This window comes from Mugil cephalus, chromosome 20 (assembly GCF_022458985.1).
Source record: "Mugil cephalus isolate CIBA_MC_2020 chromosome 20, CIBA_Mcephalus_1.1, whole genome shotgun sequence".
In the NCBI taxonomy this organism is placed as follows: domain Eukaryota; kingdom Metazoa; phylum Chordata; class Actinopteri; order Mugiliformes; family Mugilidae; genus Mugil; species Mugil cephalus.
The window spans coordinates 19,827,048-19,851,004 of NC_061789.1; the positions used below are offsets into that span (position 1 = coordinate 19,827,048).

General features: G+C 42.2%; 1 protein-coding gene across 10 annotated transcripts in view; it reads right to left on the reverse strand.

Annotated features, from left to right (window-relative positions):
* Positions 1–5,911: 5,911 nt before the first annotated feature.
* Positions 5,912–23,957, reverse strand: part of mybpc2a (myosin binding protein Ca) — a 43,052-nt gene continuing 25,006 nt past the window's right edge. For all 10 annotated transcript variants that reach the window (XM_047572703.1, XM_047572700.1, XM_047572702.1 and 7 more), the window contains 19 exons: positions 21,341–21,465; positions 18,924–19,029; positions 17,848–18,017; positions 16,821–16,986; positions 16,256–16,362; positions 16,122–16,151; positions 15,187–15,326; positions 14,767–14,926; positions 14,270–14,374; positions 13,908–14,096; positions 13,634–13,768; positions 12,942–13,109; positions 12,639–12,727; positions 11,566–11,761; positions 10,301–10,440; positions 8,811–8,970; positions 7,544–7,680; positions 6,556–6,742; positions 5,912–6,286 (listed from right to left, as the gene is read on the reverse strand). In XM_047572703.1, the coding sequence (XP_047428659.1) occupies positions 6,252–6,286; positions 6,556–6,742; positions 7,544–7,680; positions 8,811–8,970; positions 10,301–10,440; positions 11,566–11,761; positions 12,639–12,727; positions 12,942–13,109; positions 13,634–13,768; positions 13,908–14,096; positions 14,270–14,374; positions 14,767–14,926; positions 15,187–15,326; positions 16,122–16,151; positions 16,256–16,362; positions 16,821–16,986; positions 17,848–18,017; positions 18,924–19,029; positions 21,341–21,465 (2,545 nt within the window). In that variant the 3' untranslated portion in view covers positions 5,912–6,251. The remainder of the gene's footprint in view (positions 6,287–6,555; positions 6,743–7,543; positions 7,681–8,810; positions 8,971–10,300; positions 10,441–11,565; positions 11,762–12,638; positions 12,728–12,941; positions 13,110–13,633; positions 13,769–13,907; positions 14,097–14,269; positions 14,375–14,766; positions 14,927–15,186; positions 15,327–16,121; positions 16,152–16,255; positions 16,363–16,820; positions 16,987–17,847; positions 18,018–18,923; positions 19,030–21,340; positions 21,466–23,957) is intronic.

The following is a 23,957-nucleotide window of genomic DNA, read 5'->3' on the forward strand; positions in this document are numbered from 1 at the left end:
TATGTGTGTAGTAACATCACGATGGAGCAGTGTTTGCACCCGAGGCTGCAGCTGCTGAAATGGCCTGTTACATGACCATGCAGATCAATGATCAGACATAAAGCCTGCATGACTGACGGCAGTTACTGTTACAGATCCACCATCATGTCTCACAGCTGACAGCCGATACTGGGCTGAAGGCATTCTTTGAACTGAAGAGAAAGGAAAATGACAGCCAACTAAAATCTTTTCTCCACGTCACGTTAGCCATCTTTCAGTTCTGTTCTAAAGATTTGCAGAGCCCGGTGTATCATTTCACCGAGACTTTGAGGAGTTAATTATGTGGTAAATGTGTCTGTCTCGAGCGCTTTTTGTATTTGTCAGTGCAGTTTGTCTGTCTTTTGCATATGTTTTCATGATTTTGCAGACTGTTGTTTTTTTCACACTGTGCAGATGGATTTACATACACAATATGTGACTCATTTGTGTGTGCCAACACATCACACACCTACACAAATACGTATGCGCGTACGCACCCACGCACGCTTCATTATGAGAGCCTTCTGTTGGCTATATTTATTACCTAAACCCATTCTGTCACATCTACTCTGTGACCTAAAATTTCTTTTCAAAAAAACTTTAATTTCTAAAGCCAACATCCCTCCCCTTTTCTATCGTATTAATCAATTCTGAACAAAATTTATAATTCAGCAGACATGTTCATTACTCTGAGAGCAATCAGTGTACTGGATAAGACATGGAGAGCAGCCTGTTAAGACTGTACCAGGGAACAGTGCACAAGGAATAACTTTGATGAGAATAATCAGGCACACCACCAGCGCAGGAGGTGTTTGACACCAAAAAGTTTGTCATTAGTTTGATTTTCATGCAATCTCCAGTTTCTGTGATCTTAAGGTTGCATCTGCGCTTTTGGCCCATGTAGCACTTTTCTTTGGATAAAGATCTACAGCAGTCTCCTCCTTCTGGACAAAAAAATAAATAAATAAATAAAGACTTTCCAAAGTTCAGCTAATATGAGATTCTAGCAGTCTGAGTTTTAAAATAAAGTGGAGATCCTCCATGATTTTTAGTACAGTGTAAATTATTCGTCTTAAATGTGTTTTCTAGCTTCTCATAATAGCTTATATCGGACACTGGCCAGAACTGAAATGGTATAAAGAGATCTTTACTTTATGGAAGGAGTGTGTATAGGTTTCTGTCCAATGGTAATCTTGAAGGCGTAAAAATGAAGCCAACACCAAAGTGAAAAAAAAGGTGGTTCGATGTGTGTCCAACTGCCTTGAAGCTGCCTCCAAAACTTAATCAGTCCCGAGACATCCTTGTTAAAGCCAAAACGTACGAGACTCTATTCAATTTTATTTATATAGTGTCAATAACAATACAAATTGTCTCAAGATGCTTTACAAAGTCCAGTCCTCCAGAGCGACCATGAAGGCAAAGAAAAATTCCCTTTTAACAGGAAGAAATCTTGAGCAGAACTCATGGAGAGACCCATTAGCCTAGGGCCAGCCAGGTAAAAACAGAAACGAGAGAGAGGAGAGGACAGCAGGGGAAATGTGATAAACATACATCTGTCAGATACATACACCTGACACTCTACCTCCCATTCTACTTTTTGAAACACTAGGAACTACAAGTAGGCCTGCACATTGAGATTGAAGGGATCTGTTGGGGTGATGTACAATGAGGTCTTTCAGCTATGATGGGGCTAGGCCTTTCAGGGCCTTGTATGTAAGGAGGAGGATTTTAAATTCAATTCTAGATTTTAAAGGGAGTCAGTGAAGAGAAGCTAAAACTGGAGTAATATGATCTCTCTTGCTGATTCCTGTCAGTGCTCTTGCTGCAGCGTTTTGAATCAATTGGAGGCTTTTTAAAGAGCTATTTGGACAGCCAGACAGTAATGAGTTACAATAATCCAGCCTGGAAGACACAAATGCATGAACTAGTTTTTTAGCATCACTCTGAGACAGGATGTTCCTAATTTTGACGATATTACATAAGTGAAAGAAAGCAGTCCTGGTCACCTGCTTTACGTGAGAATTAAATGACATATCCTGGTCAAAGGATCCATAATGCCATCCAAAGAAACCAGGTGATTAGACAATGAATCTCTGACATGTTTAGTTCCAAATACAATGACTTCTGTAGAAAATTACAGGTCATCCAAGCCTTCATGTCTTTACGGCTTCACTGGAGTTTAACCAGCTGATTTGTTTCATCCAGGTTTGTGGATAAATATAGCTGGGTATCATCTGTGTAGCAATAGAAGTTTATGCTGTGTTTCCTAATAATATTGCATAAAGGAAGCGTGTATAATGTGAATAATATTAACACAGAACCCAGAGGAACTCTATAACTTCCTTTTACATAAATACAAGAGTCATTGTTGTCATGGACAAACTGGAATCTGATAGGACAAGTCAAATGCAGTTCCTCTAAGCTTGATCGAATCAATATTTAAAGAAAATATGAACACATTTTTTTTAATCTATTCATACTCTTTTATACTGGTTTACCTTTTTTTTAGACTGACTCACGGGGAACAAAAAATCCTATTAAACCCAGCTTGTCTGTGCACAAAATGGCAAATAAAGTTCAAACCTTAAAAATCTCTGTAGTAAAATACTGTGATCAGGAGTTTAATTGCAGTTCTAAGATCTAGGAGGGCAAGTATAGAGACAAGTCCATTGTCTGAAGCCATGAGGAGATTGTTGGTACCTTTAATCAGATCTGTTTCTTTACTGTGATGAAATCTGACTGAAACTCAAATAAACCGTTCCTGTTTAAATGATAACACACCTGATTAGCAACAATTTTTTCTAGAATTTTAGAAATAAAATGAAGATTGGGAAAAAAATGAAAGTAAAGTAATAGTAAAGCAAAGAATAAGAATAATAAGAAGTCTTTATTATCACTGTCTCTCATAGGCATGTCTAGCCCATTCTTAGGCAGCGTGGTGGTGAGCTAATGGTCTGCTCTGTCGCCCTCACCACTCGCTACAGGTCCTTCCTGTTCTCCTCGTTGCAGCTGCTGAACCACATAGAGCAGCAGTAGGGCAGGATGCTCTCTGTAGCAGACCTGTAGAAGAAGGTCTTTGTTGTGCTTTGCCCACCTAGTGGGAGATGTGTAAAGCCCAGGTGGGATCAGTAGAGATGAACCTCCTCTGAACCTCCTCTCCCTGTATACAGAGGGCAGACTGCAGAGTGTTCTTGGACTTCCTGAAGTCTACTATAAGCTCCTTGGTCTTTAAGGTGTTTAAGTCCAGATTATTGTCATCACACTGCTGCACAACAGTGGTGGTAAAATGGTACAGTTGAACCTAAGCATCTTACTGTTAAAACAAATGGATCCTCGTTAGAACAGACAAAGCTGTCTGTCAGCCGCCAACAGTCGTGAAATTGTCTTTATTGTGAAATGTGAGGGCAGCCCTCTCCTTTAAGGCCTCCATCTTCCCCCTGATACATTGTGCTCATTATATGGGTCATGAGCCCAGGGAGGGTTTGGGCTCTTTAATCAATGAATGCAATGACACAGGGTATAAGTCACACTGGTATTCATAGAGCTAACCATGGCAACCAAAAAAACCCAGAGCAACAGATGAAGACAAAGCGCTGTGAAACGTACAGTACTGAGGGTGGTCTCTGTGTACATTATAAGTATGTGGATGGACACTGTGGAAACAGGTGGATGGTCCTGTATGTGTGTGTTCCTCCTCAATTTCATTAGTTCCTATACTGTAATTACATGGATGAGACTCACTGCAAGCTCTTTCCCTCCAGTGCTCTCTCTCTCACTCACTCCCAGTCTGTGATTTCATGTATAATTACTTGCATAATTATAGTTTCCTCCATCCTACTGTTTCAGGAGGTCTGTTTCTGTCTCTCTGGTATCTCTTGTCTTTCGTTTTCTCCAACACTCACACATCCACACACACACAGACACAACAGTACTTGCACCCCGCCGATTGTGCCTCCCTTTGCCTTTGCCTGGTGGTAAGACTCGTCTTGTCACTTCCCTTTGTCTCGTCTCTGACTGAGGCAGGCCTGTTCTAATATTGGAAAGACAGCAGCGCAGATACAGTGTGCATGAAGACGCTGGTGGTTTACTCCTGAGCTGCCATGCGTCCTTATTAATTATTCATTGAGATATCACAAACTTAAAGAGCCGTAAGGTGTGTCACAGGGAATGAGAGAAAAACAAAATGCTCTATTACTTTTGTGCTCTGGCTTACTACTTAAAGCTTTCTGAACCGCATGAGAAGAAGAGGCACATAAACACTGACAGTGGCATCATAAACTAGCACCTTCTTCTGTTTTGTTTCTTAAGGCTCGCGGATGATGCCAGTAGATACAATTAGTTTGATTGCTTAGCAACTGAACTTCACTTTTGAGAGAGGGAAGAGGGGGCGAAGCTCAGGTGGAGTATCGAGGTTACACGCTGTTTTTCTGAAGAATCTGTTTTTCCCAAAACTTCCATGCGAAGTAGCACGCGGTGTATCCTCAGCACCACTTTCATGTGTCAATCAGGAGAGTAACACAGCATGCTGGGTCTCGGGTTAACTGACAATAAGATTATATCAACAGTACACCTAATTCACACACACACACACACACATTCGAAGAGCCATTTACTGCTCGACAGGATTCGAAATTTTAGCTTCGTGCTGAACCGCAGGTCTACTATGCAACCAGTCGTGGCCTACTTTCAGGTGTCTGGAGGATTTCCCTGCTTTATCTGGGCATGTATGCCCTCACACTGTTACAACTTCAACATGAAGCTGCAATGTAAAGGAGGATATGCAACTATTGTATTCAGAACCTCTGAATGTTTCAGGGTGAGTGCCAAGAGTGGGATTAGGCTAGCATATTTTGAAAGCCTTGAGGTTCAGAGTTTCTGTCAGCGCTACACTGGTAATGTGTCACTTGTTAATAACCTGACACTCACAATTACCACCTGGACCACGATGGTCAGTTGGGGTCCTAGCCACTGTGCTCTTACCCCATCTGCTGGAGAGACATGAGACCAGGGCCCCGACACAGTCAGCGGCGGGACAGGCCCGGAGAGTCCCTCACATCTCCTGAGGGGGGTGATATATTTATCAAAGTTTCCAAACTATCACACGTGCTACTCGTGTGTCACTTACAACTCCTGCCCCTTTTTGGATATTTTATTTTTCTGATCATCTTCAATGATTCGAGCAAAGGGTTGCGAGTTGGGGGGCAGGGTCACTTGGGACGGCGGTCTGGCTCGCAGCATCGGCGAGGCTTTAATTTGATGTGCGAGGCGAGCTGCGGCGGCCTCTCCCAGCAGAGATGGTGCTGTGTTTGTTTTGCGGGTGTGTAAATTAGCGGTAATTCGTTTGCTCAGTAATGACGTGGGAGAGCTAATTAGGGCAGTGTTGATGGGTGCATTAATTAGTCTCTAGTGTGTGATGCTAATGAGACCCTGATTTGGAGTGTGTGTTTGTGTTTGCATGTGCATGAGTGTAAGCCATGTATCTGTAAAAGCCTACCACTACAGGTCATGCCACGAGGAATGTAGTATGAGAGCATGTGGGAATGGGTAAATACGGGAAGAGCATATCTGTAACACGTATACCTTTATGTGTGTGTGTGTGTGATTGACACGGCAGGGCTACAGTGCGTATAAGAACATCTTTAATCCTAGTTACTCCATGATGTCGGCCTGATGATGCCTGGCTGAATATTGATCCCTCCGCTGAACCATCGCGGGGCCAAGACGGGCCCCTGCTCACACTTCCCACCTGAAACATCGCAGCGAGGAGGCAGAGGTGTGCAGCCGCTCAGTCACACCGCTGTGGCTTCAGTGCCACAGCTGCATCGCAATCATAAATTCATACCAACCTATAAAAACGTCCAGGACACAAAACAGACAACACAGGGAGCCGTAATGGATGAAAGGCTGTTTTATAAGTGTGTTCAGTGACAGGTCCACTTCACAGATAAGAAGGATCCATCTGTGTGTGGTCACAGCAGGGCAGTGCTACTACACCACTGTGGCTTCTCTCCGTCAGGCTGTGACAAGGTGGCAGCTTTGCTCAAAGAATTTATTGCATATCACTATGTGGCATTCATCATAGCAGCACTGAAAGCCAAGCATATGTGGAAGGAGGGTGGCTTTAGAGCCTCACCAGTGATCTATTCTAATCATATTTATTCATGACCATCCCGTTATACATAATCCATTACTATTCCTGTTCAGCTGTATCCTCTGCTGTTACGTGGTTTTGTTCATTTCTTCGCCTCCTCTCCTTTCTCTTGTGCAACTGTGGAGAAACAGAGATATTTAAATCAGCATGAGAGGCCGGCAGATCATGCTGTTTAGAGAACCTACAGCGCACAGAGTCATCTGTGGCTCTGAAACTTGACAAAAAAAAGTTGACAAATACAATAAGGTGAGTTATATTTAGCATAGAATGAGTTTCAGAGGGAGAGCTCATGTGAAGGGTTGAGGAAGAAGGATATTTGTCATTGCTAAGCTTTACTGAGGACTCTCACAAAGAGACCCAAGCCATGCTCCGTTCGGCCAGCATACCTCGAACCTCCAGCTTGCACTCCACCTCGGCTTGCCCAAGATCGTTGATGGCCCTGCAGGAGTATCTGCCCCCATCAAACTGGCTGGGCTTGCGGATATTCAGAGTCAACACGCCCTGGTTGTTCTGTATCAAGAACTTGGGGTCTTCACCGATGATCATGTTGTTCTTCATCCAGATGATCTTCGGCTGAGGAGTAGCAGTGTGCCAGGAGAGGCAAAATGGGTGGAAGGGAGGCAATGAGAGGATGAGGAGGAGGAGGAGGAGGAGGAGGAGGAGGAGGAGGAGGAGGAGGAGGAGGTGGGAGCAAATAAACAGAGCAAAGGAGTGTGGGGAGGGGTAGGAGAGGGAGTGGTGAAATTAGGTCAACATTTTGGCTTGACAAATCTTTGCCGATTCGGTGGGATAAAAAATAAAAAGTGTGTTCAAAGATCTTTCTGTTCCACCTCTTGCTCAAGCTTCAGACATAAAAATACATTCCTGTTGCAAAAGGCATCAAATCCTCTCTGACTGCTCTGCACTCAAAACTTGTACGCTCACTCTCAAAAAACACAAAGCATGAAATCTGTGGCGTACCCTCGCAGCACAGCTACGAGGGGCCAGTGCAGGTAAAGTGGAGGCAGGACGTTGCTGTAATGCTGTAGTGTATCCTTTAATCTGCAAGACGACCCAATTTTTTATTTTTACTCTCATACCGCTTTAATTTTACCATTTACCAAATGATTTAAAAATCAGTTTTCCATATTATTATCCTCATTTTTTGATAAAATTTAATAAAAAATGTTTTTGTTTTCATAATAGCTTCTATCTAGACCACCTCCCAAACAAATACCAGATATCCTGAAACACATACACACACCTATACATAATTAGGAATGAAAACATGCCTTAGATAAGAAATGAACTCCAATCAAAGGCCTGAAAACTGAACTAGTTTTAGATGCACACAGTTTTACTAGTAGACACCCTTTATGGTAGAGATGTAAATACCTTGGGGTTGCCACGTACGGCGCAGCTGATGGCTGTGGTGTAACCTGCAACTACGCTTCTGTCCACCAGAGGAGCTGTGAATTTAGGGGAGTGGCTCATGTCCTTCTCCTTGAAGGGCGAAGGGTTGTGCTCCAAACCTGGACAAGAGAAAGCAGAGACATTGAGAACACACACATACGCACACACACACAATCCAAAGTGTAAACGAGTGTGAGCTTCCATGCAAGTCTACTTTTTTTTAAAAAGCGTACACAGCTCTTTTCCAGCACACTGTGCATTATTGGATGAACTTTCAGCTGCCTGACCTTCACCAGTGTACTTTCTGAGGGTGTTTCTAGTTTCCTTATATGAAGAATGTGAAACTATGAGAACATAGAATTAGTTTACTTGCAATAATTATGGATATCCAACCGTTTTACCTATTGATGGTATTATAATATTGTTAAAAAGACAGATGAATGCCAGATGGCTGAAAGGTTTCAGGTGAATAAATGATCTACTTATGTGGTGACAGGATTGTCATAATTTAATTCACACCAAACTATCTGGTTAGTTTGTGTCACGCTCTAAAGCTGGAATGTGCAACATAGACACTTTCATACTGTCCTACTGTTTTCACTTTCTGCTGCTTTGGGATTGTTTTGTCTTCATAATATAATATCTGTACCACATCAGCACACTGTTCTAAATTATCCATGCAGGAAACTGACTTTTGTTTTATCCTGAGGTCAGGAGGACACAGTAATCTACAGTCCTCACAATATTACAGGCCAGATTGCTGTTGGAACACAAAAGAGATTGGCTGGTCGCCTGCCAAATTTTCTGGTAGAGTAGACAAATGCAACAAGAGAAAAACAGTAGAAGCAGTTGGCTGGTGGCAGGTGTTAATTTCCCAGCCTGTTTGCTTTCATAATCTGCGGACAGTATTAAATGGTATTTAACACTCTGTCAAAGAATATTTCTGTTTAGCATAATCAGTGTGAATTCATTTTCATGTTCACGTAATTAATTGCAAACCACATTTAATCACACATATTTTTATGTTGTTCTATAGTAAGAAGGTGACATATTTCCATTCCATTTATTTTCATTTAATCAACATTTCTGATACATTCCTCTCTTCATATCAATTACATGCCTTGATGCTCACTTTGTGCTTCGGTTGAATACAATGTGGCCTCCAGCTCAGCATGCGCTAGATGTAGCTTGGCATCAAAAGCAATACTATCATGTTACAGTGTGCAGTGCTCTGCAGGGATTTCATTACCTGTTTTGGTAATGACAGCGGTGTTCTTGCTGATGCCAGCCTCATCGCTGAGGCCACAGATGTTTTCACTGAATACTCGGAACGAATACTCGTTCCCCATGACCAGGTCAGACACAGTGCAGCTGGGCCTGCGGTTGTGCTCATAGACCGTGAACCACTCCTGATATGTGAGAGACAGACAAAGAGATGGAGTGAGTAGAAAGAGAGGTTCAAAGTGGCTTAGGCTTAGTAGAGATCTATATAGGCTGAAGGCTCTGCAATCCCCAGCATCCATGTTCCTCTGGTCCACCTTCCTGTCTATTTAACGTGAGAGGCTTTTCGCTGTCTGTATGTGACACATCCCTAAGCATGTGAGATGTAGCATGAGTGCTTATAATAGCTGGAATCATTAGGAGGCTCTAGAGTTGTCCTGAATTTTGGGTTTTCTACTCTAAAATACAACACTGATGAGTGTCATAAAACACAAAAACGTTGTCTGACAATCAGCTGCAATGAGGTGCAAAAACACAACCTCAGATGTATGTAATTATATCTTTAGCTGAAAGAAACTAACTGTAAAGAAATCACAGACTATTGTCATTTCAATATGATATGTCAGACTTGTTGGCATATGACGTCTGTACACGTTCAGTAGCTATGGATATATTATGATTTATCTTGAGTCACGTTTGTGGCCAACTGATGAATGTATTCCTCTCTGTGAGAGGAATACATGATGTACTGTGTTCAACAACAAGCTAGCTGTGTCTGTCTGCCATTTGGTGCTGGGCATGTTGTGTATGGTGTGCTTTTACTCTTCAGAGCAGCTGCCTAATGCGACTCCAAATATATATAGAGCTCCAAATGATGCTGATGAGAGCGGGGACGGAACAAAAATAACGGAGGACTGAAAAACAGGGTGAAATCCTTAAAGTAGGTGTGCGCATTTGACCTACAACTGTCATCAACAAAAACGATGGCCCTTTCGTTTAGGCCAGGGGACCCCCAAAACTGATGGGGAGATTGAGTAGGGACCCACTGCCCCCTACTCAGTGCTATTTATAAATATACATTATTATGATCATTTTGCATTAGGTATTATTAAGTTATTCAAATGATGCACAGGTTCATCAGGTTTTTTATTTTCCCACACAAATTAAAATTTCTTTAAATACACATTAACATGAATCCAACATATATTAGTAAAGGGATAAATGGAGGCAGATGACGTTACCGCCACCCTACTATTGCATGTTTCAAATAAAAAAAAAAATATATATATATATATAAAAAATGTCTAATCAATCAAAGATTTTGCGACACCCCTGCAGTGCCCCCTGTTGAAGACTTATGGTTTCGACCAAAAGATGGATGCTTCATATCAATCCTTCTATGTGTAGAATATATATATGTTGGTTTAAAATACACTGTACAAATGTCTCAAGAGTTGCTCTAATGCGGCTGCTGTTGAGTTACCTCCTGTGACTTCTCCCCAGCTCTTTCATGCGTACCTTCGTCTTCATGTCAGACTTCTGAATGGTGTAGCCGATAATCTCACAGTTCCCGTCATTTTTGGGTGGCTTCCACTCCAGCGCAGCATTGAAGCCCCAGACATCTGTGACACGCACGGCAATGGGAGGACCCGGCTTTTCTGTTGGGATTGTGAGAAGAGATGAGACAGAGTTGGTGGATATCGCATGAACCAGGCTGCATGGTTTATAGTTTCACACGAAATCGTTACACCGCATGGCTAAAGTATACTGAGAAATTCTTTTTCCTGCCAAGTTATAAATGCATACGTGAGGCTTTCAGAGGAAGAGTGCAGGAGAAGGGTTAAAACAGATCTGGAGCAGGGAAGCCCCACCAAGAGAGAAAAAAAAATAATACTTGTAGCGACTGAGATTTGACAGATTAGTGAGATAAAAACAGATTAGAACAAATGACAGATTAACACAGCAAAAGACAAAAGAATCAAGGGAAGGTGGCGATAGCTGCATACATTACTAGAGAAACTATTGGCACAGCGATGTCAAAGAAATATTATACTTTGCCTGCCTGGAGGACAAAGCAGAAGGATGTGGTTGTATCATCAATCCTTCTGTGTGGCCTGCACCATACACAGCACAGTACAGAAACACTGTACAGCACAGTAATGTATTTGTCATTAATCTTTCTTTGTATACTCTCCTCTGTGGAGTACAGTACCAGCAGTGAGCAGCACGGCCGTTTTCACTTCTTAATACTCCCTGTACTTCTCCAGCTGTATGGTGACAGATCAGCCGAGGGAGTCGGGGTGATCAGAGCCTTTCATTAGCTCAACCTTCTCAGCTGAGGAAGTGACAGAGTAGTCCGCAAAATCCAAACCTAATCCGAGTCTACACGCAAATAATCTCAGTGGAGCCCCCCCAAATAATCCACCCAGAACCCTGACCCAGGAAGACATGGCGTAAGCTGAGGAATGAGCTGGCGGCCGCAGCGGCAGGGCAGGAGCCAGGATTATGCGAGAAAGAGGAATGCGCACTTTGATGATTTACTGCTTTGAGTCACAGATCCCAAGGAGTGTGAAATGAGGAATTATCATCATATTTAAAAAAAAAAATCCGACATGTCTCAGATTTTAGCTCATGGCATAATCCTCTTCCAAACAGGTTATTACTCGTGTACCTTGTGAAGTATGAACTACGTATGATGTTCTAATCTTAATGAGAGAACATGCAACGCGGGTGTGCCTCTTTAACTGAAGCTTAAAGGGTGTTGGTGCAATGAGGGAACTGACCTACAACCTGGATGTGTATGTCAGCGCTGTCGGACATGTTCTCAATCTGAACACACAGGGTGTACTTTCCGGAGTGGGCTCTCTCTGCAGAGCGGATGAAGAGGATGGTGTCCACCTCACTGGTACGAGTTCCCACAGTTTTGTCATCCATGGGGATGTCATCTTTGAACCAGGTCACAACCGGGCGAGGCTTACCCTGCCATCAGAACGATGGACATTCATACTTCAATTGATCTTTAAGTACACTTTTGAATACATGCGCCCTTTTTACCTGATTGAGATTCAATCAAATTGAAGAAAGTTTGGTGGCATCCAGTCTACATGCCCCAACTGTTGCACCTCATATCCCAACAGCCACGGAAACACAATCTGTACAACTCTTGGATAAAACGGCAGAAGAATGGGTGCTCTTTTCTCCCAGGAGAACATTATATAGCCAGGTTCTGTGTCTCAGAAAAGACTTTTCCTCTGCTGCTTCAAACAGCAGCAGAGCTTCAGTTCACTTTCTTTTTGACTATTTTTATTTACAGCAATGGCTCTCCATTTGCCACTTATGGTTAGCTCCTTTTTTACCATTGCCATAATTTGCAAGTTGCTGTCAAATGCTATAATATTCCCTGTGCCCTTTGAGCTATTGTACTCACTGTTGGTAGCAACCTTTACGGATCTGATTTACATTCCAGATGAAAAAGTGCCCCGTCAGACTGTGGCCATGAGGGAATCTTAGTATTTTGTTTTTCCACTGTCCAAAACCCACAAGCTGAGTGCATATGTGGATATGTTATACAGAGATCCATAAATTAAACCTGACTACCCACTGTAGTAAAATGGGATAACTTGGCCCAATTCCATTTTCACTTACAATAGCCCGGGATTCACTTGAAATGGCCTCTTTTCTTGGGTGCATGGAGTCGTTTTAGGCACCCATCCAAACTTTGCAGCTTTTTTTGGCCAAATAAACCCAGAGGCAAAGCACCGTATTAACCTTTTTACTGGTCTGCTATTGTACAGCTAGTGTATAGTGATGAAATTTGCTATGATTCTAATAATGTCTGTTATATAACTGGATTTACCTGGAAAGGGATGACCAGGTTCACCTTCTCGCCAACGAGCTTGATGAGTTTGGTTCTCAGATTGCGAGGCAGGCGGATCTTTGGATTCTCTGGGTGGTGGACACAAAAGACAGGAAAATGAATGTGAGTGAGTGGTGTTAGTATATATACAGTATATATATGTGTGTGTACGCATATATATAAATGCGCTTCTGTTGAACTGCTACATTACATTACACTACATTAGCACAAATGGCACATAAAAGTACCAATGTTTTCACAGAGGTGGATTTATTGCATATTTTACACCAGCTCTTGTCTGACCCATGATTTCTCTGATAGTGACAGCCTGGGAGAGAGTGGCAGGAGGGCTGCGTCCAGCGAGGTTGACCGCCACCACTCTGAACAGCATCTTCTCCCCAGCTGGAAGATTCTTCACCCTGAACTGGTTCTTTTCCACCGGTACCTCATTAGCCTGCACCCACTGGTCACCTGAGGGAGAAGTCAGGTCGGGAGAAGAAGGAATCAGAAGATCAGAAGGATAGCCAGGAATAATCTCTATACTGGTCAGCAGCAGAGGGGTTGACAAGTTCTGTTTTTATCAAGCCAGGAAAAAAAAAGTTTCAAGATTACCTTAGGAAGATAATCAGGTATATATATTTTTTAACTTATAAGAAGGTTCACAGAAGTTACCGTTGCAACAAGACTGTGGCTTTTGCTTGACTACAAATGAGAAATAATATGTCCAGTATATTCATAGACATTTTGACTTGTACTACTGGAACACTAAGTAGACATTTCCACCTGTGCTTTTCCTACAGTGACAGGTAGGATACTTCTGCTTCCTAGCAAGATAAAAAAATAGCTGCTCTAAAAGAAGGTAATGCCAGAGGAGTGTAAACATTATATAGCACAAAAGTTCTCAAATCTACAAAGCATATATTACCAATAGTCGCAATTTACAAACCCGCTATACCGCCTTAGAATAAAGTGGTTTCCATTTTGCATATATTTACTTCCTTCTTTGCAGTACTCAATGATGTAGCCGTTGATGCCGCCTGCTCCGATTTTCTCTGGAGGACGCCACTTGAGTGCACAGGTAGTGTCTGTCACATCATCCACTGTGAGACGAGTGGGCTCACTGGTAGGGGCTGGGAGAGATGAGAGCTAATTAATACGTTAATACTCATTGTAAATGAGATGGGAAGGTAGGTTAAGCTGCCTAAAAATGAGCATTGTGTGAAAGCCTCTGTTAATTAACCGTTCGGCTAATGACAAATGGCAACGCACCAATGGGCATGAAGGGCTTTGAGCTTTCACTGGGCTGAGAGATGCCAATGCCATTGACAGCAAACACTCTCATCTCATAAAGTACACCTTCAATCATCTTCTTAGCCTCGTATGTGTTCGACTCATAAACATCGAAGTTGAGCTTTGTCCACCTGGAAGAGCCAATTTTCTTCCTCTCCATCAGGTACCCTGGAGGAAGCAATATCAACACACGGCGAAGCTGTTAAAAATGGCTCAGTGTTATTTGGAACAGAGTTCGATAACACCACAATGTAATAAACAGAGTGGATCATAAACTGCTGCTTTCTCCGGAGAGGAAGACATCAGATGTGAACATTACATGCTGCGTGTTTCAGGGGCACCTTTAATGGGAACTCCGCCGTCAAAAGCAGGAGGGTCCCATGTGATCGTGGCACAGTCCTCGCCAACTGATGTGCACTTGACATTCTCGGGAGGGTTCGGCACATCTGGAGAGGCAGGTTACAGTTGGAAAGATGAAACGGAAAGAGAAATGAGAGCACACATGGGGAGTGTTTCTGAGGCTGTACAGTATGCGAGGAAACATGCACATGTGAATTCCACGGTCAACACTGAATGTACAATCCATTCCCTACCGATTTAAGTGATGTTTTCCATTTATTACACATACAACATGTTTGTTAATTGTAGCGGCTACAACATACAGAAAAAAAACAGATAATATAGACTGTATAAAAATGGCCCAAGCAGCTCTAGATTATTTTTGCTCGTTTCAAGGACCTAGAGTTCTCAATGAGCCAGAAAACTAAAGAGAAAGGGACCAAGGAACAAAAAGGAAAATTAAAAGACAATAAGGCAAGAGTGAGAAAAAGTCACTGACCCACGATCTTGATGAAGAGTTGAACATTGTCCTCCCCAGCAGGGTTATTAACAGTGATGGAGTAGTTTCCCTCATCGGCTTTCTCTGCCCCCTCAATTACAAAGCTGCTCAGGGTCTTCCTCGTCTCCACACGGACCCGTCCCTCATCCTCAGCCACCACCTACAGCACCACACAGGAAAGGACAGGAGTGAAGACAGACAAAACGAAAGACACTTCTGAACAGGGCCGCGTTGCGTGACGACATCCGCAATAATGACAGGTGATTCAACACTCCCACTCTAGAGGATGTTTCATTTCTCCTTTGTACTGTTGGGTGAATAAGAGCTGGATATTCTGATTGACGCACAAACATAGAAAGTATCTGACGTGTTTGGGTGTGTATGAGGTGAGTGATGAGAATCCTCTCTGTTCTTTCTCACTTGATCTCCTTTCATCCAGCACACAGTGGGGGCTGGCTCTCCTGTGATCTCAACGTCAAGACGAAGTTTGTTTCCAGCCACCACGGTAATGACGTTCTTGTTGCCAGTGCTGCTGGTGTCCAGGTGGATTTTGGGAGGGTCTTTTTGTGGACATTACACGAGCAGATGGAAAGAAAGGTAATTATTTTGTCTCAAAGTTGCTGTGAATCACCATTAAATTGAATACTTGATGTGACTTGAGCCAATTTGTATTGTTATTGACACTATTTCAATGAGACTGAATTGAATATACTGGAGAATGTTGGATGCTTTTCTGAGGAGAAAACTAAAATGGGTTTCGGGTTCCATTTCATGCAGAAATGAGTAATGACTAACAAGGAAGTTAGGACATTTGTCCATTAGGTGGCTTTCAAGACAGCCACTAGTCAATTTCTTGTCAGATCCTTTGACCACATCAATTCAATATACAGATTTTTTTTTTTTATCTTTTCAGACACGGGCATCATCCATCAGTGATGCATTACATGAGCAGACCAAGAGGGAGAAGTTCAAAGAACAACTTAACAGCAGGTAAAAATCAGTTTGCTGCTGACTTCTAGTGAACTAACTTAACGCCTTGCTGCAGGGTCTGGTTGCAAGTGGAGCAAATCACACTACAGATACAGTATACCCGAATGGGTTGTCAGAGGCTTGAAACGAGTTACCTTAGCATTAGGTATGCAGTGTCTGCAGCAAAATTATTTTTAATATCCTCTCCCTTAGCAGGTGCAATAGAGTATAAAATAAACTAAGAACGTTTATTATATTGGCACCAGGTGCCCTGCTGATACAACTTTTAAATCAGTACTAATCACATGCCAGCACATTTGCACAGTGTTACGTTTTACATTTTGCAAGCAAATAATATATATATCTTTTCAAGAGATGACGCTTACCTTGCCGTGGAACATAGTCAATCTTGATTTCTGAGGAGAAAAATATGCAAATAAGTTTCATTCAAATTGTTAACACCCTTTGTCTACATGCAGAAAAAAAATGCTTCCTATTTTGGTCTGCTCATTGCTCTCACCCAGGAAGTTGAGTTTTGCAGAGAGAGAAAGTGCGTAGCCATCAGGGACGAAGGTATAATCTCCTGCGTCTGAGGGCTTCACGTCATCAATCGTGAGCTTGTGGGTCCTGGGGACATGTTACCAGATGTTACCAAGGAGACAACACTCGTTATGACCTGCAATTATGCAAAGGATGGTTGCCCTAGCAACATACTCCATAAGGCAGTACCGCAGAGTGAGAAACATACTAAATGGCTTTCACCTTGTGCGACCGCTGTCGCCTTGCCATATCTCCTACCATGGGCCACTCTGATGGAGGGATTACTGAGAGAAAGCCCGGGCCTTCAGGGTGCGTATGCCGTGTGTGTGTGTGTGTTTGGAGGTTAGAGCTTTTCAGATTGAAGCCTGCCCAAAAAATGGGTTGAAAAACCTTAGGTAATAGTTTGCCAAGCCATGTGGCAGACAGTGCTTATTGTCAAAGCTGTGTGATTTTGTGAGTGTGTTTGAATGTGTGGTTAAGATGGAGAGCTAGAAACAACAACCTTCTCAGATTAAAAGCCACAGCAGCCTGCTACACAGCAGTACCTTCCAATATGCGTCATTTTGATGCGATCGCTGGCCTGGACTTCCACGCCATCCTTGAACCATTTCCCCGTCACTTTTTCATCAGACACTTCACACTTGAATACAGCCTGTTCGGCTGACTTCACTGTCAGGTCAGCTATGCTCTGCAGCACCTCCAGCTCCTTATCTGTTGCAAAAACATTATTTAGAGTTACAGTCGCATTTGGCTAATTTTGATCTGTATCAATGGGGAACAACAAATGACAAAAACAAATCAGTGATTGCTTGAGAAAACATTTGAATTTCACACACCATACTTGTAATTTTGGTTTTCCAGAAACATTGCAGAAAAAAACGATAGAACGGCTCTGACAAAGGTAACAAACCTGCCAACAATCACCTAAAAAGATGATTACAACATGGTATGTCTTGTGTGTGCAATTCGTAATTTCCAAAATATGTTGAATTATAACTTTGTAAAGGACTTATGGAGGCACTATTATTTCATGTGCCAAAAAATAGTGAAATATTTCTCAATCACGTTTTTACCAATAAATGTCATTACACTGAGGAGGTGTTCCTACGTGATCCTGAGTCTGGTTACCGCGACGCTAAACTAACCAAATTTGACTAGCCTGTCTACTCTGTTTCCTGTATTCCTATCCTTCAACTTAAGGGGAAGGACAGACATTTTCTCACACTATAATCAATTTAAGAGACTTGTCTGGCTTCCAAGACAGCCTGATATGTGAAGCCTGATATCAATTTTGGAGGTGTAAAAGAAAATTAGTATGACGAATAGTGTGATGAACCGCTGATACAAGGGATTAATGAAGTAATGTTAATTACAACATGAGTAATGACTAATTTATTGCTTTTCATGCCTGTCAGGATGGAAAACATCAACATATGCTGATTACATTTTATTTAAAGTCCTAACTTAAATATGTGTTAGTAAACTTTAAACAGCAGCTGGTCACACTCTTTATTTATTAGGTTTGGGTGGCAGGTCAAATGCTGTTAATAACTCCAATAGAGGAAAAAGTACCTTCAACCTCCAGCTCTGCCTTTGACTCTCCACCGTTAGTGAAGGCATAGTACATCCCAACATCCTCTTTAGTTGCTTCATTTATGATCAAAATGTGCCTCTTCCCATCCTTTTTAAACCTGTACTTTGAACCTGCCGTTTCCCTGTTCAGCTCAACTCCGTCTTTCATCCTGTGGAGAGACACACACACTCACACATCAGAGACACTTCAACACAGAGAAGAGAGGAAGAGTTGCTGATTGACATGACGGCAATCTTCTGCATGGCTGAAGCCTTCTGGGAGCACAAGGTTCTGGCACGGTTGTGCGAAAGGTGAGCAGTTTTTCAAACACACTTTTTCGTATTTTTTTTTTTTGTCAAAATAGTGCTGTGATTTTCAAGTCATCTATTATAAAATGCAGCCGTAATATTCCACAGGGGGAAAACTGTGTTTGCCGTCACCTTGATATAATTTTGTCTGGATATGTAAAATCTTGTCAGTAGCATCACCAAGTCCTGTTGATAAAACGTGCTTAGACATTTTCCCTGCTGACAGCACAGCTGGGATTTCAGGTCTTATAAGTGGTATTACGAGACTGATTGTTATGTACTGTAACAGCACAAAACCTAAGCTCTGTCTTTGCTCATTTGTCAGACAATTTTTACCGCAATGCAAAACGCAAGCCACTAGCTGGTTCAGGTTATCCGCATACACATATTCTGTTTCCTCAGTTTTTTGGGGGGAGGGGGGTGATATGTAAAATGTTTCCAGCTAGAAAGTGGATACTCAGTTCGCTTTCAATTATTTCTTGTTGACTCCAGAAGACAACCAAACTGTTATGAAGTACTGGCTGATACAAGTGTTCATATTTTCACATTTTATTGTGTGTATACTGCTGTTATTACTTGAACTGAAGATACCTGGAAACATACAACTACAACAATGATACCACCTGAACTCTCAGGCCTCCTGGCATTTTGTCTCTGTGGTCTGTTTATTCATTTAAATTTGTTCAGCAAGTTACGACCTCAGACTAATGAATTGGCTTTTCATAATTACTTCATATCAGAGAGAACCAAAGGGTACGATAGCTCACCATTTGACATTAGCACCTTCCTCGGACACTTCCACTTCAAACTCCACCTTCTCACCCACCACAGTATGGACATCGTCCAGCAGCTTGGTGATGGTGACCGGAGGCTCTGAAGACAAATGGATAGCTCGGAATTAAACCTCCTTTAAAACAGCAAAGGGGTACTGACTCATTAAAGACCTGCTACTACTGTGTTATGTTAATTGGAGACTGTACTCATCTAAATCACAAGAGTAATACTGCCCGGTAACATGAGTGGAGGATGAATGAAGTGAGGCAGATAAATAGATCTGGAAGGTAGCAGTAGTTAAGTGGAGTAATGCGTTTCTACACTGCATGACAAAACAGCCAATGTGGCAACTGTTGGAGCCTGAGGCTAAATTCTGACACATGCAAATTTCTGGTTTCAGCTTAAATACAGGCTGGCTATACAGTCCAAGTCAAGCACAGTTAAGTAGAAATCTAGCTTGCAGAAAAGAGCAGCTGGTAGGGCTGGGTATGTTTTCCTGTCAGCTATACAGTAACTAAGTTACTGATTGGAAGTACTATGTAATAAATACAATCTACTTTAAATATTAAAAAATCAGTGATTATGGCTTTCAGACATAATGTTCAGATGTGACATCTACAGCTTTAATTTTATCCTAAGATAAATATACAAATATAGTTGTGTCCCCTTTTATTGGTGGGCAGTAGATGGCGTGTATATTAGTATCAATTAGCAAGAAGAGGAACACGTGCAGGTCCATTTGGATTTGAATAGCACAATATGCTCATCAAAGCCTCTGAACACGCCCGTGTTGTAGAGACTGAAACTACCTCCAGTCTCCTGAGATGCTGGGAGTCACGTTGCCTAACCACATGGCGAGATGCTCGATGCTCTGCTAGCCTCGACTATTTGTCATCGTCAGCATCCAGCCCCCCTCTGGACGTCTCTATTCTATCTAGCCTCAGCTGGTGAGTCCACAAACCCTCTGAGTTACACTCACAGCTCTAAAGAAACGTGTACAATTAGAGACTGCCGGCTAAACAAATGTTTCGCGTAATGAGTTTGGCGTCTTGGGCTAGGTAGTGTCCACATGAACGGTGAGGAATACATTTCCCTCAGGACTACACATAGGAAAAGGTCTGACGCCAAAGTAGCCCAGTATGTCTTAAGAGTAGCAGTGAAGTGTTGCTGCTCAACATTAACTGTATGAACAATTATTTTACAAGTCTGAGTCTTCTACTTTATTTTAACATTTAAGTCGTGACACAAATACCTATAATCTTAGTGGAAAGCCACTAGTCGTGTTCCTAATCGACATATAATAATAATAATAATAATAATAATAACAATAATAATATAAGAAAAGAATAACCTTTAAAAATGATTTAAATATAAAAATAGTCTAGGATTCAATGCAGAGGAGAATTTAATATCCTAGTATAGTCCATGTTGAATCCTTGACTACTAGGATTCAATATCCTAGTAGTCAAGGATAGGTGGAACAGTTTACCAGTTAAAGTGAACCAATCCATAATACTGTCAACTATTATGTAAGAACATCATTTTTGCATGTACCTACACCGTGTTACTTGTTTCACAGAGCTGCTATATTTGATAGCATGTCCGTGGAAACACGGAATTCACCCGAGAATCGCCTGGTACCGCAACACAGCAACGGCCTGCGCGTAAGTGCTCCATGTCTTTATTTAAAGCACTGTGACTGCCGGTTTTGACTGGCTGTCATCTACTGAACTCCCCACTGCCCTCACTAATGTCAGGATGAATCAGCGGCAATAGACACTGATGTAGGTGTTTGCAAACAGCTCCATGGATGATATTTTTGCGGAGACAAACACTCGCCCCACGCGCAGAGACACACACACACGCTGTCGCTGCATGAGAGCTGCGTTAGTGATGAAGAGCTTAGGCTCCTGTATGGCAGCAGTGAGCACACAGTAAAGGATTAATATAGAAGCAGAAGACCCAATTACATCTATTAAAATGTACACCGAGGAGGCAGGATGCACATGGAACCGTTAGTTCGATTACACAAGCCCTTTCACACTGACATGACACAGATCAATATAGTGTAATATAATACAGTTCCTCAGAAACACACAAAATAATCATATTCTAACAACTGCGATTTAGTACATTAATCCACGAACCACAACAACGATACATGACAATAAACAAAGTCTAAAGATTTCACTCGCCACGTACCCATTAAAAATGACTGAGCAGACAACAGAGCGCAGCATGTTACAGCGTGACATGAAAGCGGTGAAATAAACAGATGACAAACACAGGCACAAGACGGCAACCGAGCTGTCAGGCCTCTCAGTGCTCAAATGACAGCATTTGCTAAACCGAGCAGAAAAAGCTCTCCCCGCTGAAAGAAGGATTCCTCCAAAGACAGTGACTCATATACCTTTGACAAAAACCTCCGTGAAGCACTTCTCCTCCCCGATCACGCACTCATAAGCTGCGTCATCTGACAGGTTGCACTTGTTGATAGTGAGTGTCCGCTTGTTGCCCACGCTCTCAAACACATACCTGCACACACGGGGAGGGATGGGGGAAGATTACGAGGAGGACGGAGAACAAAATGACGAGACAAAGAAAGAAAGAATAATGAATAAATGCTTTCAGCAAATTCAACCTCAGTAAGACGCGCGAGGGCCTGAGTGACTCACAGGACTAGGCATCTGAGCATTATTCTACACCCCTTGGGAGTTGGCCATGCACACGCAAGCAAGTATATGCTCCCACACACATACTGTATATTCTTGTTGCTGGAAAAATATGGTGACAAACCACAAAGGGCTACAGCGTTAAAGTGTCGGATGACGGAATAGATTCCCATGGTTACAGGCTGTAAGCACTCACATCATCGGACAGCTCAAGGTCTATTAAGCATAATTTGAATACTCCCTGAATGAATAGTTACCAACTGTAGGGCTGACAGTTGTTTGTGTGGGAGTGTTTAGGATTAAAGCCGCATAAAATCTGAATGGAGTTTCTGTGGGGCGTCAGCGCTTGCATGTTTTTCAGAGAGATGTGCGCCACCACTTACGCATTTTACTCCTGTAACATTGTTGCACAAGTTATCAATTTGTGGTGCGTGGATAGTCTGTGTAACTCTAGCAGTTCCTCTTACTTTTTTATAACTCCAGCTTCCTTTAATTTTCAAACTCCAGCTCCAGCTACACAAATTCAAATAAATTGCAGAAGGAACTGGAGAAGCATTAAACGCCCAGGGTTTATCATGATAACGTTTTTATTATCATCTCCCAGGTTTTCTCCAACTAATAGGTTAACTTAAATGTGAACCGTCTCAAAGAAATCAATTTCTGTTCGTGCCTTTAAGTATTATATTTTGTAGTTCTCGGTGTAAAAGGAGAATAGGAGACAAGATTAAACTCGTTTTCCACAGCACATGCATCCAGTTTTACCACTGAGAGGAGAAAGTAAATCTCAACTGGTCTTAATAAGAAATGCACTTTAATTATATACATATGCAGTTAGCTTTGGTCTTGCATCTCGGTCACAGCAGTGGTTTGTTAAAAATGAAACAAAGAGGACCAGAAGCAGGAATATCCTAATCCCAATGGCTTTCAGTCTGTAACCTAAAAGATTTGATTTGTTAGAGCTCAATGGTCACAGCACACAGCCTGGAAGGACCTCCAGGGAGGCTCCGCTCAGGGTAAAATCAAAGTCCCCTCTCCTGTAGTAACTGTCTTAATCATAACAGGAAGAGGGCTGCCTTACTTTCTAAGAACAGCATGAAGAGTCTCAAAATAGCAGATGGTGGAGCCACTGAAGAAATACAACTCACAACAGCTGTACCCTCTTCAATAAAACACCAAAAGAATCTTCTGAAGGAGGAGGGAAAAGAGCAAAGAGGAGAGCGGCGCCGACACTGGATAAAGCTCAGCATGAGAAGGAGCTCAAAACTGACATGTATCTGTTAGATACAAAAGTGTTTGAAATTAACCCTTCACAGAATAGTCTTTGAAACTAATACCTAAACTGCACATTCCTGAGCAGCTAGTTTTAACATGAACGATGAGAAAAAATGACTCTGTCGTATGTGAAAAGGGCTCTTTGCTGCTATGAATCAACAATTGTCATTAACCAGTTCTGCATTTTCCTTCAGCTACATGGAGCACCCAGTCTCAGCACATCGTATTCAGGCCTACGACTTCACCATTTAGTTTTCTTTCAGCGCTCACAACAACCTAATTTCCTGTTGCAGCTGCGGCTGGAGGGTTTCAGTAAAACCCAGTGTACCCTACCTGTCCGGCAGCAAGCAGCAGACAGACAGTGATCAACTAAGTGGTTCAATACTGGAGTCTCTGAAGACTGACACTGAGCGAAAAAGTGAGTGAAGTGGCTTAAACTTGCTACCTGGTTTATCCATCCCATCTTAACCAAATCTCTCTGCTTTGTGTCTAATTTAGTTGTTTGTTCTTTTTAGGCTGCAGCAGCTTTTGAGTCAGGCCTAAGTCTCAAAATCCACAAGTAACACCAAGTTCAAGTGACCTTTTTTCTACAATTTATTACAGCATTAATGTACTGTTAAGTCTGCATGAAATCAAATTTGATTTTTAAGTGTCTTTTGATTCATGTCACTATATCTGCCCCAGTCTTCATGGCCTCCTCCAGTTGTCCACTCCTGCCTGGATGAACAATTCACCAACCTGCCCAAGATTCCTGTTATACTCACAAACTGTCTCATAGATCATCAGCTATGTGTTATATTATTAGATCCTACATGTTTCCTTCATCTTGATGTATGTATCTATGACAGAAGTTTGTTTATCTTGTTTCTCCTGCTGCTCTCTTCTCTCTCTATTTTCTCTGTTTCTACCCGGCTGGCCTTCGGCAGATGGTTCCCTCCATATGAGCTGGGTTCTGCTCAAGGTTTCTTCCTGTTAAAAGGGAGTTTTTCCTTGCCACCGTCGCTCTCAGGCTTGCCCTGGAGGTTGCAGGCTGGTTTTTGTGAAGCGTCTTGAGACGATTTGTATTGTTATTGGCGCTATATA